The sequence below is a fragment of the Euphorbia lathyris genome, chromosome 6, assembly GCF_963576675.1.
Source record: "Euphorbia lathyris chromosome 6, ddEupLath1.1, whole genome shotgun sequence".
In the NCBI taxonomy this organism is placed as follows: Eukaryota; Viridiplantae; Streptophyta; class Magnoliopsida; order Malpighiales; family Euphorbiaceae; genus Euphorbia; species Euphorbia lathyris.
The window spans coordinates 55,918,396-55,934,626 of NC_088915.1; the positions used below are offsets into that span (position 1 = coordinate 55,918,396).

General features: G+C 34.6%; 1 protein-coding gene across 4 annotated transcripts; it reads left to right on the forward strand.

Annotated features, from left to right (window-relative positions):
- Positions 1-2,044: 2,044 nt before the first annotated feature.
- LOC136234234 (uncharacterized) lies at positions 2,045-12,405 on the forward strand. Of its 4 annotated transcripts, none has more exons than XM_066024032.1 (10): positions 2,045-2,497; positions 3,722-3,765; positions 4,020-4,134; positions 4,269-4,395; positions 5,389-6,020; positions 6,649-6,925; positions 7,003-7,282; positions 7,813-7,974; positions 11,157-11,618; positions 11,849-12,405. In XM_066024032.1, exons 1-10 carry the CDS (start codon positions 2,314-2,316, stop codon positions 12,134-12,136), a joined length of 2,571 nt encoding a protein of 856 aa, XP_065880104.1. In that variant the 5' UTR covers positions 2,045-2,313; the 3' UTR covers positions 12,137-12,405. The 4 variants fall into 4 exon arrangements, with proteins under 4 accessions (XP_065880104.1, XP_065880103.1, XP_065880102.1 ...); XM_066024031.1 differs by having other exon boundaries at positions 2,047-2,497; positions 11,846-12,405; XM_066024030.1 differs by having other exon boundaries at positions 2,048-2,497; positions 7,810-7,974.
- The last annotated feature ends 3,826 nt before the right edge of the window (positions 12,406-16,231 follow it).

Genomic DNA, 16,231 nt, shown 5'->3' on the forward strand with positions numbered 1-16,231 from the left:
CATGATTTCCTTTCTTGGCTCATATTGATTTTTGTTTAGTTTGTTTGAGATTCATTAGAAATCATTTTCGTTCTTATTTACATTTATAACGGGTTTTTTTTAAAACAACAACGATTCTTAAAATTAGTTGAATTTATAACGATTTGAGTTTGAGTCTTAGCATACGCAAAAAGCTTTAGTTTGTTTAGTTTGTTTGAGATTCATTAGAAATCATTTTCGATCTTATTTCAATTTATAACGAGTTTTTTTTTAAACAACAACGATTCTTAAAATTAGTTGAATTTATAACGATTTGAGTTTGAGTCTTATCATATGCAGAACGCTTTAATTGGAAGAATAGTACACCTAAAAGATGTCTGTCGAGCCTCAAACTGAGAAATCATACAAACTATACAAAAAATTAGTTGCATTTCAAAACACATTTATCATTATGCCAAAACTATATTCTGCAGTCTGTCATCAGTCTCGTTCTCATTGTCCTCTTATTATTCATCTTATCTATAACATTTTTTCCTAGAAAAATAAAATAAATAAATGTGTATTTTATATATATATATATATATATATATATCATGTCTTTACAATTTGGATATTATATAAGTATCAAATATGTTTTAATATTGGAAAAAGTTTTTGTCTTCATTTTTTTTTTGGAAAAAGTGGATTTAGCTTTTTTTTTTAAAATTATTTTATAGATTTTGAAGAAATTATGGAAAATCATTAGATATGAATTATAAAATATCAATTAAGAGTAATATATCTATTTTTACTGCATATGATATGAGTATATTTTGTAAAAACATGGAAGCTAATGAACTTGAATTTGTAACTGGTAGAATAAAAAAAAGGAGTTGGATAAATTCTCTCATAGTGAGTTAGCAATCAACATTTACACTAATAATCTCCTATTGCTATATGCTAGAATAATTTTGTCATGATATTATGATATATTATGCTTCTTTTTCACCATAGAAATAACGGTTTTTGAATATCAATTCAACATGTTTAAGGTTTTAATTATTGGTTATATTTTATGATTTCCAATAGTGTTTTTACTTAAAAAAAACCACCACACTAACAAAAAATTCAAAATAAGCTATTATTATTTTCATAGAGAATTACAACGATAAACATTTTTCGATTGAACAATTATTATTACCAAATTTCTCTTCATAATAGTCTTTCTCTTCAAAATATGATAAAAAAACAAATGTGAATATGAATTTTTTTTAGTAAATACGGTTTAATTATGTTGAAATAGGATTAATATATATTTTCAATATTTTAAAATAATAATTATAAAATAAATTAAATGATATTATATAATCCACAGTTTTTTTAGAAAATATAACCCACGACTAGTTATTAAAAAATAACCATATTATATATTTTTTGAAAAACCATATTATGTTACATAAAATGTCTATTACATTAATTATAAGAAGAATTAAAATTAAAATTAAAATTAAATTTGTAGTTAATTTTAATTTAATAGTATTAAGCCGATTTAATATTTTGTAGAGTTTTTTCATAGCAAGACTAACTCATAAATGGAAATAAATAAATAGATTATATAGTAGCCGACCCACTCTAAGAATTTCATAAAGACCTAACCATGGGAATGAATGACTTGAAAACAGATATTTTATGAAAGAATTTTTTAACCTATAAAATGAGGAATTTGTGCTTCTCCCCTTTTAATACAAGTGAAATGAATTTTATAAAATTATACTAGCAAATTGTCATTCTTATTTAATACTATTATTTTGACTTTAATAAAGTATTTTTGTAAATAAATTTTACAAGAATTAATAAACAACTTTTGCTTAAAAAGAACTAAAATAAATAGAAAACGATAAGTTGTGTTATATGAACTTTTCGCTGATAATAAAAGTTCATTTATTGTTTAAGTAGGCTAAAATAATTGGAATCAATGTAACACGAAACAGAAAAAAGGTTGTCAAAGACTTGAATTGAGAAGAGGAAAAAATAAAAAGAATTTTAATTTCGTTCTTCCGGAAACAATAAAACAATAAAAAAATCAACAGAGACAAGCAAAAAGAAAAAAAAAATAAAAAAAGAAAAGAAAAGAGAGAGAGAGAAGAGAGGGTTTTTTCGGTGCTAAAAGCAGAAGAAGCAAGCTCACATATCTTCTTGTTCATCTCCTTCACCTCCGTCGCAGCTTACTGTAGAGAGAGAGAGAGAGATAGAGAGTGACTGAGTATTTGTCTCAAGCGAAAGGCTTTTCTTTATTATCAGATCTAAGGGGAACACAGAGGGAGAGAGAGGGAGAAGGAGCGGGAGATAGAGAGAATGAGCGGCAAAGGAGGCAATAATGGAAAGGGTAATACTGGAATTTCAGCTATACCTGCGGGCTCAAGAAAGATGGTGCAGAGCTTGAAGGAGATTGTTAGCTGTCCAGAGCCTGAGATCTACGCGATGCTTAAAGAGTGTAACATGGACCCTAACGAGGCTGTTGGCCGCCTCCTCGCTCAAGGTTTTCTCCCTTATCTATATTTCTGTAATTTCTGTTTCACTACTAGGATAATCGAAGATGTTTCCTTTTAGGTGATGGTTGATTGCTTCTTTTCTTTTTCTTTTTCTTTTTCTTTCTATTCATAAGTCAATTAAATTTTTGTTTTGCTTCCAGCGTCAAGCGAGCGCTTCGTTAAGTTAGTGAGGGTTATTTTGTTGCGTTTGTGTTTCAATTTGATCTTCAGTCTATGTTTTCACTTTGAAGTTTTTTGATTTCTTGGTGGATCTTTTTTTTTGTTCGTAGTTATTTAACGGGCTGAAGATTAAATTGCATAGTTTTGGTTATTCTTCCTTGATTGTTTTACCTTGGGGCTCTAGTCTCTTCGTGGTTTTGTTACTTCAGTGTCACACTAATATATTGCATTCTTCTATTTGATTGAACTGGCACATAGAATCTTTTGTTTTTTTTGGGTGCTAGCTGTGCCTTTCCTTGAAGACACTTATTTTGCTTTGTCCTGCGGTATAACTGTGATAACAGAAGCTTAATCGTAGCTTAAGTGTAGAAGTTTTCTGCAAACATGATAAAACAGTTGGCTTTCTTAAGGGATTTAGAGAACTTGGATAAACAGTTTAATATGTTGTTTTAAGTACTGCCTAAACGTACTAAATTTGGGGATGAGCACAACCTCCAACCCCTGAATTGCAAGTAAATGCACGTGTATGCATTTTATTTGCAAGAATGATTAGCAAAAAATTAAAATGACGAAGTAAATTTCAGCGTACTAAGTTCATAACAACTTTGTAGAGAAATCAGATTAACATTTGATTGAAGAGATTTACACTTACAGTTACTAACCTATGATGCTATTGATGGATTGAACCTTCTGAAGATATCCTACTATAACTTCAATGATATTAGTCAGTGTATGGAAGTTTTGATAATCTCCCATATCGCCACCATCTTCTTTTCAAAGTAAAAGATGAAAAATGCGATTTTCTTCTGCAAACAAGTGTCTCTACCTGCAGTGTCCAAGTTTTCTTTAATTCTCATCATTTTGCCTTTTGGTTTGAATTATTGCTATGATCTTCAGCTACTTTCATATGCATATGGGACTATGGTAACAATTTTGTTCAATCTATTTGTATTTTTTTCCTTTATAGTTTTCATCAATATTTCACATCTGTATATGGGACTATACTTTCCTGCTCGGATTTGTTTCTAACTGGATGGTATTTCGTGTTATAGATCCTTTCCGTGAGGTGAAGAGCAAACGCGACAAGAAAAAAGAGGTGAGCACATGCATTCAATACAAAATTTGTTCTTATGTGTTTCTGAAAGCTGAGGTAGTGCTGTTACGCATTACATTTGTAGCCCATTGCTTGGGATCTTCTGGTGTTGGAATCTGTTTTTGTTTACTCTATTGAACTCTTAATGTGAGAAAACTAATTTGGTGCGTTTATAACCTGTCATTAATTGTCTCAATGGGAGTAGGGATGTTTCTTGACTCTTGTTATTAACACTTAAATTTATGCTGTTGCTTCAGAATAAAGAGACAATAGATCCAAGGTCTCGTGGTGCTAACAATGCGTCTCACCGTGGCGGCAGAGGTGGTGCAGACCGTTACAGCCGTGGTGTTTCAACCCAGTTCAGCTCCAATGGTAGGAAATTGCATTTGACTTCGGGTTGGATTTTTGTTTTTATCAAGTCAAAAAATTATTTGGCCTTTGGCAAACATAGATTAATCATCAGGTCTGTCATTTCTTTTCCAACACAGTTTCCTATGATTTTGCAGAATCTGGCGTTTCATATGGTAAACCTGCTTACAGGAAGGAAAATGGAACTCATGCTTATGCTGGTGCTTCATCATCTGCATACAGTATGACCGGATATAACATTAATCGACAACCTACAGTGAACAGGTTACTTTGACACTGATTATCATTTTCAGTTTTGCTGACCCAAGGGTTGAGATGTGACTAAATCCTGTATTTGTAATCGTTGGTAATGGGATGGTATAATGGTTCTATATTTCTTTGTGTTTTTACGATGGGCCATGCTTACCTTTTATCATGCATGTGATGAATCTCTAAATATTTATGTACCGCTTCTAATATTTTAAAACAAGTTTGTACCTTCAAAGGGGTAAAAACTCTCCAAACAACTGTTTTTGTCATACACAAGATTCAAAATTGGAACTTTGCTTAAGAGGAAGTAGCTTTTAAATACTCCAACTAACAACTTGTTGATAGTTGTTCATAGCCTTTTGCTATAATAGAATGCCATCCAAAAGTGGCTTGCTTTTATGGGCTTTGAGAGTTTTAGCAGTCGCTCTGCTTAGGTGGCATGCCAATTTCTTTCTCAATCATTCTTATTTTGATACCAGCATTTACTGTGTTTTCCAGTTTGTGGTAGTTTCAAAGCAATGAGCATTTTATTTAGGTAAATGTTTTATTTCAAGTTCCATGTGCTAGTTTTTTTTATGCCATGTTGAAGTTCATCCAAACAAATAGTTGTCAGCCTGTCATTTGCTAACTGTTAACTTTATTGTTTTGAAATCAGATTCAGGAAGGTAATTGCTTAGGCTTTTCTCAGAATTAGGAATTAGTTGAAAAGCTTTGCTTACAGCTGTTATTTTGATAATTGTATGCTATTTCTGTATAGAAAAATGTCCTTCATTTGTATTTTAATCAACTGGAGAATTTTTTGCACCTTAAGTTTTGACGACCATGCACATATTTTGCGCATGTGTTTTTTTTTATATAAGTTATGCTAATTTTGAATTCCTTGTATTGTACTCATTTGTTCACTAGTGTACTGGCACAGCTACTGTTGTCTGCATTTTGTTTGAAAATGTCAACCTATATTTGTTATGGAAATTATTGTCTCTCATTTTCATGGTACATTTTTTGCAGTGAACTTCCGGCTGCAGAATATAAAATTCCAGCTGTAGTTGCAGGTGATGAAGTTTCCTTTTCGTCACAACCCCCTTCTGGTTTTCAATCTCCCTGGTTGGGAGCACCAGGTCAAGTATCAATGGCTGACATTGTGAAGATGGGTAGGCCGCATAATAAGGCATCCGTTGTTCCACCTCACCGCAGTGTTAATCATCGCCATCATGCAGCACCTTCTGTAGGAGCATCAAACCATGATTTGCATTTGTCAGAAAATTATGCTCCCAAGGTGCCAGATTTTAATGAAGATCCAGATGTTCATTCCAATGATGAATGGCCATCTATTGAGCAACCAGCAGCTAGTAATGTGCCATCTACAATAGAAGAACCTTCAGAATCAGAGTTATATGCTGATCCATCTAACTTGCCGCCTCTGGATAGACTTAATCAGCATATGACATCCCAGTTGGATGAAGAGCAAACTGCTGATGATGACCATACTGAAACTCTTAATACAAATCACGTTGGCTCTGCTTCTGTGTCCAGTAGAAACATACAGGAAGATGGGTCAATGGGTTCATCTATGTTTGATGGCAATTTGTACGGGAATGTGAGTTCCTACCAGTCTCACATGCATGCTTTTGAGCATGAAGGTAACTCATGCATTAAATTTATATTGTCATGCACGTTGGATTTTTATTTAATTTTCTTTAAAACGTATCATTTCTCCCCATAGGTTTTGCCTATTGACCATGAGTATGGTTGCTGAAGTTTTGGTGTAAATGTTGAATAACATTTTACCTTTTGATGATTTTGTTTTCCTTCGTATAATATAACATCTGTTTGGTCATGGTGTTTAGCTGCATACTTAAATCATTGAAGGAAACATTATCTAGGAACATTTATGAGAACGAGTGCTTATGGTTGGAATTTACTATCCAACCACAATTTCATTTAAATGAAAAATGATTTCCTAACGGAGACCAGAGAACCTTTAGTATTTTTTCCTGATTTACATCTGTGTGCACTCAGAAGTTTAATCTAGTTAAGTGCAATATGAAGTGGGTGAGTTGGTATAGGAGATAGATTAATTCCTGTGACAGCTTCTCTCAAGGTCCTCACGATGCTGTCATTTTTCCCCTGGCAATTTCACTAGAGCTTCGACTGTGATGTTGATTGCTTTTCCTTGTATGTTATGTAGTCCTCAGGTGCCAATGTAGTTGTTACAAAGTCATGGACTATGCTTTTGTATTGATTGACTTTCTTGTTATTCTATTTCAGTTGAAGATGGTGCTCCATCAGTTACTGCCAACTTGCAGCAACTTAGTTTACAGGGTGATGATCAAGCAGCATCATCTGAGGAGGATAACCCTTCTGTAATAATTCCAAATCACCTTCAAGTGCATGCTCAAGACTGCTCTCATTTGAGCTTTGGTAGTTTTGGAACCAGCATTAATTCTGGTTTATCTGGGTCATATGCATCAAGGCCTTTGACAAGTAACTTGGAAGAGTCTTCTGAAGTGGTGGATACCTCCTCAGCGGTGCACTCAGATCCTAGGTTTTTCTCCCCCCTTTTGATAATAATACATCTTGCTTAGTGCTATTTAAAATAAATTTTATAAATTTTTCTTGCAGAAATACTGATTATTATGGAGATGAGCATCTCAGAAATTCTGCAGATGAAAATTTAATACATAGATCTGGGATGAGTCCTGGTAATTATGAGTCACCTGCAGTACCTCAGCCAGAAGTATTGAAGGAGGAAATCCCTGAAGCTGCTCAAGGGAATCAATATGCATTTCCTCCATCTGCACCTGGATATTGTTATGATAACTCGCAGCAACTGAATGCTGCATTTAGTAATCCACCAGCAAGCTCTCAGATGCAGAATATTAATCAGTTCTCAAGTGTAATGGTAATATAATAAACTCCAGGAAATGTTTGAATATGTTGAAATATAGTGCTTTAAGATAAATCTAAAATCATGTATGTGCTTAAGAGTTGCCTGAGCTGAAATCAAGTTTTCATAGTAAGAATGAGTTTTTTTTTTTCTTTTTTCAAAGAAGCATTTTCTACTTAGTGGTTCCTTCTGTTCAAAGGGGTTGATTCCAAATGTCTTTACTTCTCCACATATGGCATTTTATCTTAGGCTATAAATCTAAATGAAACAAGAAAAGAAATAAAGTTCAGTATATGATGAAAAGACTTCTGATTATAAAGTGGTCTTCCTTTCTGAAGCTTCGAGTTTTTCTGTTTGACTTTGCTGTGTGTCCTTAATATGCAGTAGCCTGTTCCATATCCCCATGTACGTGGGAGCTTTTTTGTGTATTTATTGAACTTGCATAAATGCAGTGTGTTTTGTGTGATTAAATTTGAGGTTTGGAGACGGAATCACAGTACTGATTTGTTTGAATTTTCCTCCTGAATTCATTATTATTACAGCAGGCTTATACCAATCAATTGCCGAGTACTTTATTGGCCTCAACTGTTCAACCTGGGAGGGAGCCTGACCTTCCATATTCTCCCTTTCCTGTGACACAAACAATGCCCACCAAGTACAACAATACTGCTTCTTCCTTAAGTGGACCAAGTATCTCCATGCCTGAGGTATATCCTGCCACGCCAGTGTTATTAAACTTCTTGAAGTTTGTTATTTCTGATTTATAATTGATGAAATTCAAGGTTTTAGCCTTCAATTAGTGAAGTACTAGTTAATTTGTTTCTATAGAAGCAACAAAACATCATATTGTTATGAACACGGGTTTGGGATCTTCTTATGGGACCTTGGACCCTAAAATCCTCAAGGAAAAAATGTTTAAAAGTCTTCCATCCCTTGCCTATCTGGTTGAAAACGGTTAGGAGCTCGTTAAGAGAGAACTCCGCGATCTCTTAAGGTTTTAATTGGATTTTCAACTGATGCTATTTTATTAAAAATCTCCCCTTCAAATAGAAGAGAGAAAATTACACAATAGGAATAATGCTAGCTAGGGCTGCATAGGCAGCAATTAATTAGGAATAGGTAACACCTACTAATTAGGAATAGAGAATAACCACTAATTGCAGAAATCAAGACCTATCCTAAATGGTAACTAATTAATGCATGAATACTAAATAGAAACAACTAATATTACGGAAATAAATCCTACATGGAAACTAACTAATGCATGAATCCCAATTTAAATATTCCGAATACAAATAAAACTATTAAAGAAATAATTTAAAATAATAAAATACTAATTAGGACTCTAAAACTGCAATCTCATTCATGACATTGCCTTCCCTTTTAAATGCGTGTGACCTCATGCGCATGAAATTCCATGGTCATCCTCATTATCTGTTTGGCGTTCCTCAGCTCCTTCCAATAAAAATAATTTCTTGCATTTATGTCCACCAATATATATTTCATCACAATCATAACAAAGCCCTTCTATTCGGCGCTCCTCCATCTCTCTGTGGGTTAATCTTTTGATAATAGGAGGTTTAGCATCGTGAATTGTGACTGTTTGACGTGGTTCTGGTTGGCTTTCCCTGAAACGTCCAGTTTGCCGTTCAATACAGCCTTGCAAGGCTCATTGCTTTTGTTAAATCTGTCGGATTCTGGACCTCAACGCTATAACTCAACTTCCTGTCGAGGTAACAACTCATCAGCCCTGGCAGCCGACTGCTCAAACCGTTTCTGGTATTCTTCCACTGTCCCTGTCTCTCTTAGCTTGGCTAGTTCACCCAGTTTGTTGCTTCAGATTGGAGGACCAAATCACAAATTGCAATGCTCTTTGAAATCGTTCCAAGAAAGATGGGGCTTATCTCGTTTCATTTTGTAAACTATAATTGTGCATCACCTTCTAAGTGAAAACTATGCCAAGGCCACTTTCTCTACTTCCACTGTCAATTGGTGCTAAAAAATTTGTCGCAGCGACACAACCACTCTAATGGATCAGCAGCTCCATCATACTGAGGAAAGTCAAGTTTTGAATACCCTGAAACAGTAACTCTGTTGTAATTGGTATTAGCCCGATTTTCCGCCGATCAAGATTGTTACTTCCCCCTTCTGAACCTCTGTAATTGGTATGACTAGCATTAATCTTCTGAGAAAGATCATCCAATCGTGCTGACATCTCTTGTTGTTTTGCCTCACTTTCGGCCTTGTCCTGCTCTGTATTAGATCTGTACATGGCCATGGAGGTCTCAATTTGCTGCTGTAGGGTACGGAGATCCATAATACTGGGTTCTGATACCAAGTTGTTATGAACACGGGTTTGGGACCTTGTACCCTAAATCCTCTAGGAAAAAATGTTTAAAAGTCTTCCTTCCCCTATCTATCTTGTTGAAAATGGTTAGGAGCCCGTTAAGAGAACCTCACGATCTCAGAATTGTTAGGTTCTCATTGAGAGAGAACTCACAATCTCTCAAGGTTTTAATTGGATTTTCAACTGAGGCTATTTAATTAATAATCTCGCCTTCAAATAGAAGTGACCGAATTACAAAATAGGAATAATGCTAGATAGGGCTGCATAGGCAGCAATTAATTAGGAATCGGAAACAACAACTAATTAGGAATAGAGAATAACCAATAATTGTGGAAATCAAGACCCATCCTAAATGGTAACTAATTAATGCATGAATCCTAAATAGAAACAACTACTATTACAGAAATAAATCCTAGATGGACTAATGCATGAGTCCTTATACAAATAAAACTATTAAAGAAATAATTTAAAATAATAAAATACTAATTAGGACTTGATTTTCCACCTTATTGGAGCTTTCTTTTGCTTTTAAGAGGTCTTAGCTCTTTTCAAAAATTAGAATCGTTCTTTTGGTGCTTAACAAAGATAATACTCCCTCCAGTCCCTTATATAGGTCATTCTAGCAAATTAGTTTTTTCCCCAAATAAAAGTCATTCTAGGATTCTAAGAACTTTTAGTTTAGTTTTTTGGTCCAAATATTAATTTTTTTGTATTGGTACATGTGTTTTTTAATATTCCAATGCTTATTCCCCAATAGTGACATGAGAGAAATTTTATTTGGTTAACCAATATATTTCTTAATTTGTGCGAAATACCCTAGAATGACTTATATAAGGGAATGGAGGGAGTAATAGTAATGATCTGGACACATGTGCGGTATGTGCAATATGAAATGAGATGCCTGTGAACTTCTCTTTTGCTAGTTGAACCTGTATGAATGATTTATTCTTTATACAAGTGAAATGCAATGTGAAGAGATAAGTTAAATGAATAACTTAAAATGAATTAAAGGGATAAGGTACAAATTTAATCCTATGGTTATTGGGGGAGGCTAAGTTAGCCTCCACTTACAAAACAGTGCAATTTTAAGCCTAATGTTCATCAGACAGTGCAATTTCAAGCCTCATTAATGAAAGGTAAGTTTTTGCCTGTGCAATTTCATGTTTTGGCCACCTCTCAACCTCCAACCTTATGGCCACCGGATAAGGTTTGAAATTGCACATATTTTGTTAATGAAACTCGAAATTGCACATATTTTGTTAATGAAACTCGAAATTGCACTGTCTCTTAAACATTAGGCTTAAGGTTGTACTGTTTTGTACATAGAGGCTAATTTCCGCTCTCGCCAAATAACCATAGAGCTAAATTTGTACCTTATCCATGAATAAATAAGATCAGTTCGTATAATGGTGAGAAAAGCATAGTTATAGCTGTAAGCTGCAGTCCTAAGCTTTCGTAGGATGATATCTAGGATAAGATGAGAATAGTAACATGGATCGGTTTTTGAACTGCTCTTACTGATTTTTCTTCTGCATGTGCCAGGCTCTGAGAGCAGCTAATATTTCGACACCTCAGCCTACTCAACAGTCTCTTGCTGGTGCCAATGTTGCCACAGGACCTAGTCTACCTCAACACCTTGCTGTACATCCTTATTCGCAACCTACTCTTCCGTTGGGACCTTTTGCGAACATGATTGGCTATCCTTTCTTGCCGCAGAGCTACACTTACATGCCGTCGGCTTTCCAACAGACCTTTGCTGGTAATAACACGTATCATCAGTCTTTGGCTGCAGTTCTCCCTCAATACAAGAACAGTGTTTCTGTAAGCAGCTTGCCTCAGTCTGCTGCCATTGCCTCTGCATATGGTTTTGGAAGTTCAACAAGCATTCCTGCAGGCAACTTTCCTTTGAATGCCCCATCAGCTCCTGGTGGCACAACCATGGGTTATGATGATGTTTTAAGTTCTCAGTACAAGGATGCTAACCACTTGATCTCGCTTCAACAGGTAGTGTCGCAACTCGAATCAACAAAATCTCATTGTCATTAATAAGTTCTATATTCTCAATGGAAATATAAATGAGTGGGACAATAATTGAAGTGTTATGATCTCTCTTGCCCGATCATTCTGTAAATATTGAATATTTTTTTCTATATTTTAGTGCTAGTGACACATTCTAGACTATTTTTCTTTTCTTTCTACAAGTGGCTGACATTTTATTTGGTTTGACTCAGCAGAATGAAAATTCGGGCATGTGGGTTCACGGGCCTGGTTCACGAACTATGTCTGCTGTCCCAGCAAGCACATATTACAGCTTCCAGGGACAGAATCAGCAGCCTGCTGAATATCGTCAAGGGCAACAACTGTCGCAGCATTTTGGTACTCTTGGTTATCCAAATTATTATCATTCGCAAACAGGGATGTCACTGGAACACCAGCAGCAAAACTCAAGGGACGCGTTACTTGGTGGTTCTCAGGCCCAACCCTCAAAGCAGACTCAACAATTGTGGCAAAACGGCTACTAAATCTCACCACCTCCTGGTTTTTCAGGGTCAACTAGTGAGTTTGAGAGGGCGGCCAGTCACAGGCTCCTGCGATTGAATAACACTTATGTATGATCTTTGGTCTAAAAGAGACCGCTGATTGCCTGCTGCTGCCCCTGTGCCATGAGGTTGTACTTTAGATATTTGTCATCTGCTTAACTTAGGAACATGTGTGCTAATTTGGGTTAGTGAACTTTTTTTTCCTTTTGTTTTCTTGTTCTCAATATAGTGAAATATGCTTTTTTGCTTCACTCACTCTATCTCTAATCACCTAACCTTTGTAGCCACAGTATTAGTATACTTGGCCTGATTGTTTTAATTCCATATAGCAGTTTCTTGTAGCACGAACAATGATTCTGCAATTTACCTGTGTTTTTTGCCACAATGTTTACTCATTTGTGGGGCTGCTCAGAGTTAACTGATTTTCTAATTTCATAGGCATAGATTAGAGAATACCGGAATTGGAAAATGATTATGATTTCTGTTTGAAAAATAGGCGGTGAATTGAAATTATTTGCATATATTTAGTTAAAAATATTTCAAAATTTGAAATTTATTTATTATCTGCTTTTAGTTGTGGAGTCGGGGCTTGCAATCTGATCACCCTTACCATGAACCACCTCATTCCTATCAAGCTAAATATACTACAAGAACACAATAAGCAGCTCAAAACGTTTCCGATCCTTATGCAGCATGACTGGAACAGTGGCAATATCAGTATCGGCCCCTTCCCACAATTCCTTGGGACAGAATCCCATTTGCAGCGCGAGTAGATCAAGTGAGCTTTGGTACCATGTTTTTGTAAGCAAACGAAGTGCAAGATTTTCAGTTGGAGCTGCAATTTCCACATGAAAACTCGGAACTTAGGATTCGAAGGGGAGGTCAATGGTATAATACCATTACGAGAAGCAGGCCAATAAAGTTCATCCACATGCAATCATCTAATTAACACAATTTGAATGATCGCTCCCACTTCATCCGTGGGGAAAGGGACTTAATAAGAGAGACCTTCTAGTAATTCAAATCTTTCATCACTAGTTATGGTATAATACCATTTCCAACTCTGACTTCACATATTAATGAAAATTTCATTACCCACCTTCCAACACACCACGAGCTTCCACTAAACCCAGGGCCCGCTCTAGGGGCATTCGGCATAGGCGGCCGCCTAGGCCCTCCGATTTACGAGGGTCTGATCGGAATTTCTTTTAAGTTTGATAATTATTAAGATTGTTATGGTTAAAGATTATGTAGACTTGGATTTATAATAAAATGCAGTGCTAGGCTGAATGCTAAAGACATAGTGGAGTTGTTTGAGAGGGTGAGAGTTTGATATCTGGATTTGTATATTTTTGTTCTCATTTTCTTTTATTCTTGATTTTCTTAATAATAAGAAGAATATATTTATTATTATATAAAGTTCGTTTCTATTCATTTTTCATATATGTTATAATCTTAATTTTTTTAAACCAAAATATTAATATATATTCAATCTAAAATGACTAGTATATATTGATTTATTTGTTACAATATATTTTAGGACACAATTAATTTTCACTAATTTACTTACACTATTGAGTTAATTACATAACAATTTGTATCGATCAATTTTTTTAGGGTGAGTATCTTTACAAAATAAAAATAAAAATTATAATCTAGTAAGACAACAATTTATAAGAAGGCTTGGATATTTATGGACCACCGCAAGACGTTATGAACCACTGCAAAAAATTTCTCATCTTTAAAAATAATATATGTATTTTTTGTTGGCTTATATGGGCCGGGCTCGGTATTTAAGTTTTATGACGTGATTTAATAAAAAAATGATTTTTTTGTAATATAACATATTGAGTTAATTACATAACAACCTGTACCGATCATTTTTTTTAATTCTGAGTATTTTTATAAATTCAAAATGAAATTATAATCTAATAGGACAATAATTCATAAGAAGACCCAAATGTTTGTGGACCGGCTCTTAGCATAGGCCAGAAGTGCGACCACCTAGGGCTTGAGCCAAAAGGGGCCCAATTTTTTTTTACTATATATATAGTAATTTTTTAAATGTAGTTATAATACTCATTCATTCTTAGAAAATGACCAAATAATATAATATTTTTGGTCTAAAATAGGCCAAATTTCTATTTTAAACTTTTAAGTATAACTTTTTTATTAAGAGTTTTTTTTAATCTTTTTTTTTTCCGCCTAACGCCCATAAAAATGTCAGAACCGGCCCTGCCTAGGGCCTCTAAAATACTTGTCAGATATAACTGGGTTGAGTACCAACCCGAGCATCGACAAAACCTTAATTTGAATTTTTTTTATGAAAATGCTAATATTTCATTAATTTTTTTTTTTGTAACTACAACATGAAAGCAATAACGAATAAAACTTTATAAACGTATAGGCTATACGTATGTGAGGCGAATTTACACAAACTGATCTACAAGATGTCTACAGTTTGGACTAAAAAATTACGTTGATATTTAAAATCCCAATTCATATTAATATCTTGATACATCCCCGTATACAAATGTTAATTAGGCTTGAACGTGAACAACATAAGCACATCTGACCATATGTTAATATTAAATTAATAAATGAGGTTACCAAATCGAACTCTTAATCACTTTTGTTTTTTGAGAATGCAAACATTTCATTAGATAATAAGAAGAGTACAATGATAGCATGAAAACGGTAAGGAATAAAACCTTACATAAGTATAGGCTATGCCTATGATACCATGTTATGAAACCCTTTTAATTAAAACCTCAGACAAATAGTTAAAGACGAAATCCATATTACTATCTGAAAAATTTGAAATCAATCCTCATTCCAACTTTGCTTTGTAGAGGACATCCTATGAAAGCCAACACATTGGCTTTTTTATATGCCTCCCCACCAAAATTTACCAGTCAAAGAATGAATTTTCGATAAAATGATTAAGATAGAAGAAAACAAGACATGATATACTGCGACACTGTGTGGACATCTACTTTAATTAAAACCCCTCTCCTCACCCCCTCTCTAGACAAAATTTTCTCTCCCAATCGTGAATTTTCTTACTCTGGCGCTCAATCAAAAAGCAAAAATGTATTTTTTTGATCTCCTAATAAAACTTCATACACCTAAATATTTAAGAAATTGCTCTACCTCCTTTACATTCAGCAATAAGATTAAATTGTTCCTCCTCTCATGACTGACCTTTAAATTGAGATAAATTTTAGATTTGTCACATTTTCTCTGAAACCGTTCTATAACCAGACAACTTCTTAACAGCCTCCTCCTCCATATTATTAGCTCTCCCGAAAATGATGGAATCACCCGCAAATAACATATGGCTAATGATATGACCACCTCTGCACGCACCCTACGAAAAGCTTGTCTCTGTTTCCCCCATTTGATTCTACCTGACAACCCTTCTACATATATTAGGAACAAATAAAAGGATAAGAGATCCTCTTGCTCGAGCCCCCTACTAGGATTCACAAGACCTCTAACATGCTTATTCATAAGAAAAGGATATAAAGGTGTGAGTACGGATTTGCGATTCTTTTGATGTAGTTATGTATCTTGCAAGAATGAACCAATTGTAAGAGTTCGAGATTAATGTAGATGCAAAATTCATTGATAGACGGAACCTCAAAAAATTTGAAATGGTTAGTAAGTCACATATATTTAGTATTTGTGTGAGATGTGAGTCGATAATAATCTTATATGTCATTATTAAGTTAGTTTGTCCCTCCAAGACGGGTTGACCCCTTTGATAGAGTCAATTTTCCCTCCCGAGGAGGCCAAAAGGCCTACTTTGGGGACCCCCAATCCTTGGAATTCAAGATAAGATTCCTGAAACGTCACTTCATGTAATAATGACATATCAAGGCTATTAATTATGATAAATCAGGGCTATTGTGTAGTAGCAATGTGGCACCAGAGCTGTCAATTGCTATGTCGGCTATCTTGGGGGTGTCTAACTCACTCACGACGAGTAAATATCTAGGTCTGCCATCTATGGTGGGTAGAAAAAATAAGGCGATCTTCTCCCATTTTAAAGATAGATTGTTGCAGAAACTTCAG

Bases quoted from the DNA above. Each gene is read 5' to 3' on its own strand.
- LOC136234234 (XM_066024029.1), top strand. From the start codon at position 2,314: ATGAGCGGCAAAGGAGGCAATAATGGAAAGGGTAATACTGGAATTTCA. The intron at 4,396-5,388 runs GTTACTTTGACA...CATTTTTTGCAG, and splicing joins CGACAACCTACAGTGAACAG to TGAACTTCCGGCTGCAGAAT. The intron at 6,926-7,002 runs GTTTTTCTCCCC...TTTTTCTTGCAG, and splicing joins GCGGTGCACTCAGATCCTAG to AAATACTGATTATTATGGAG.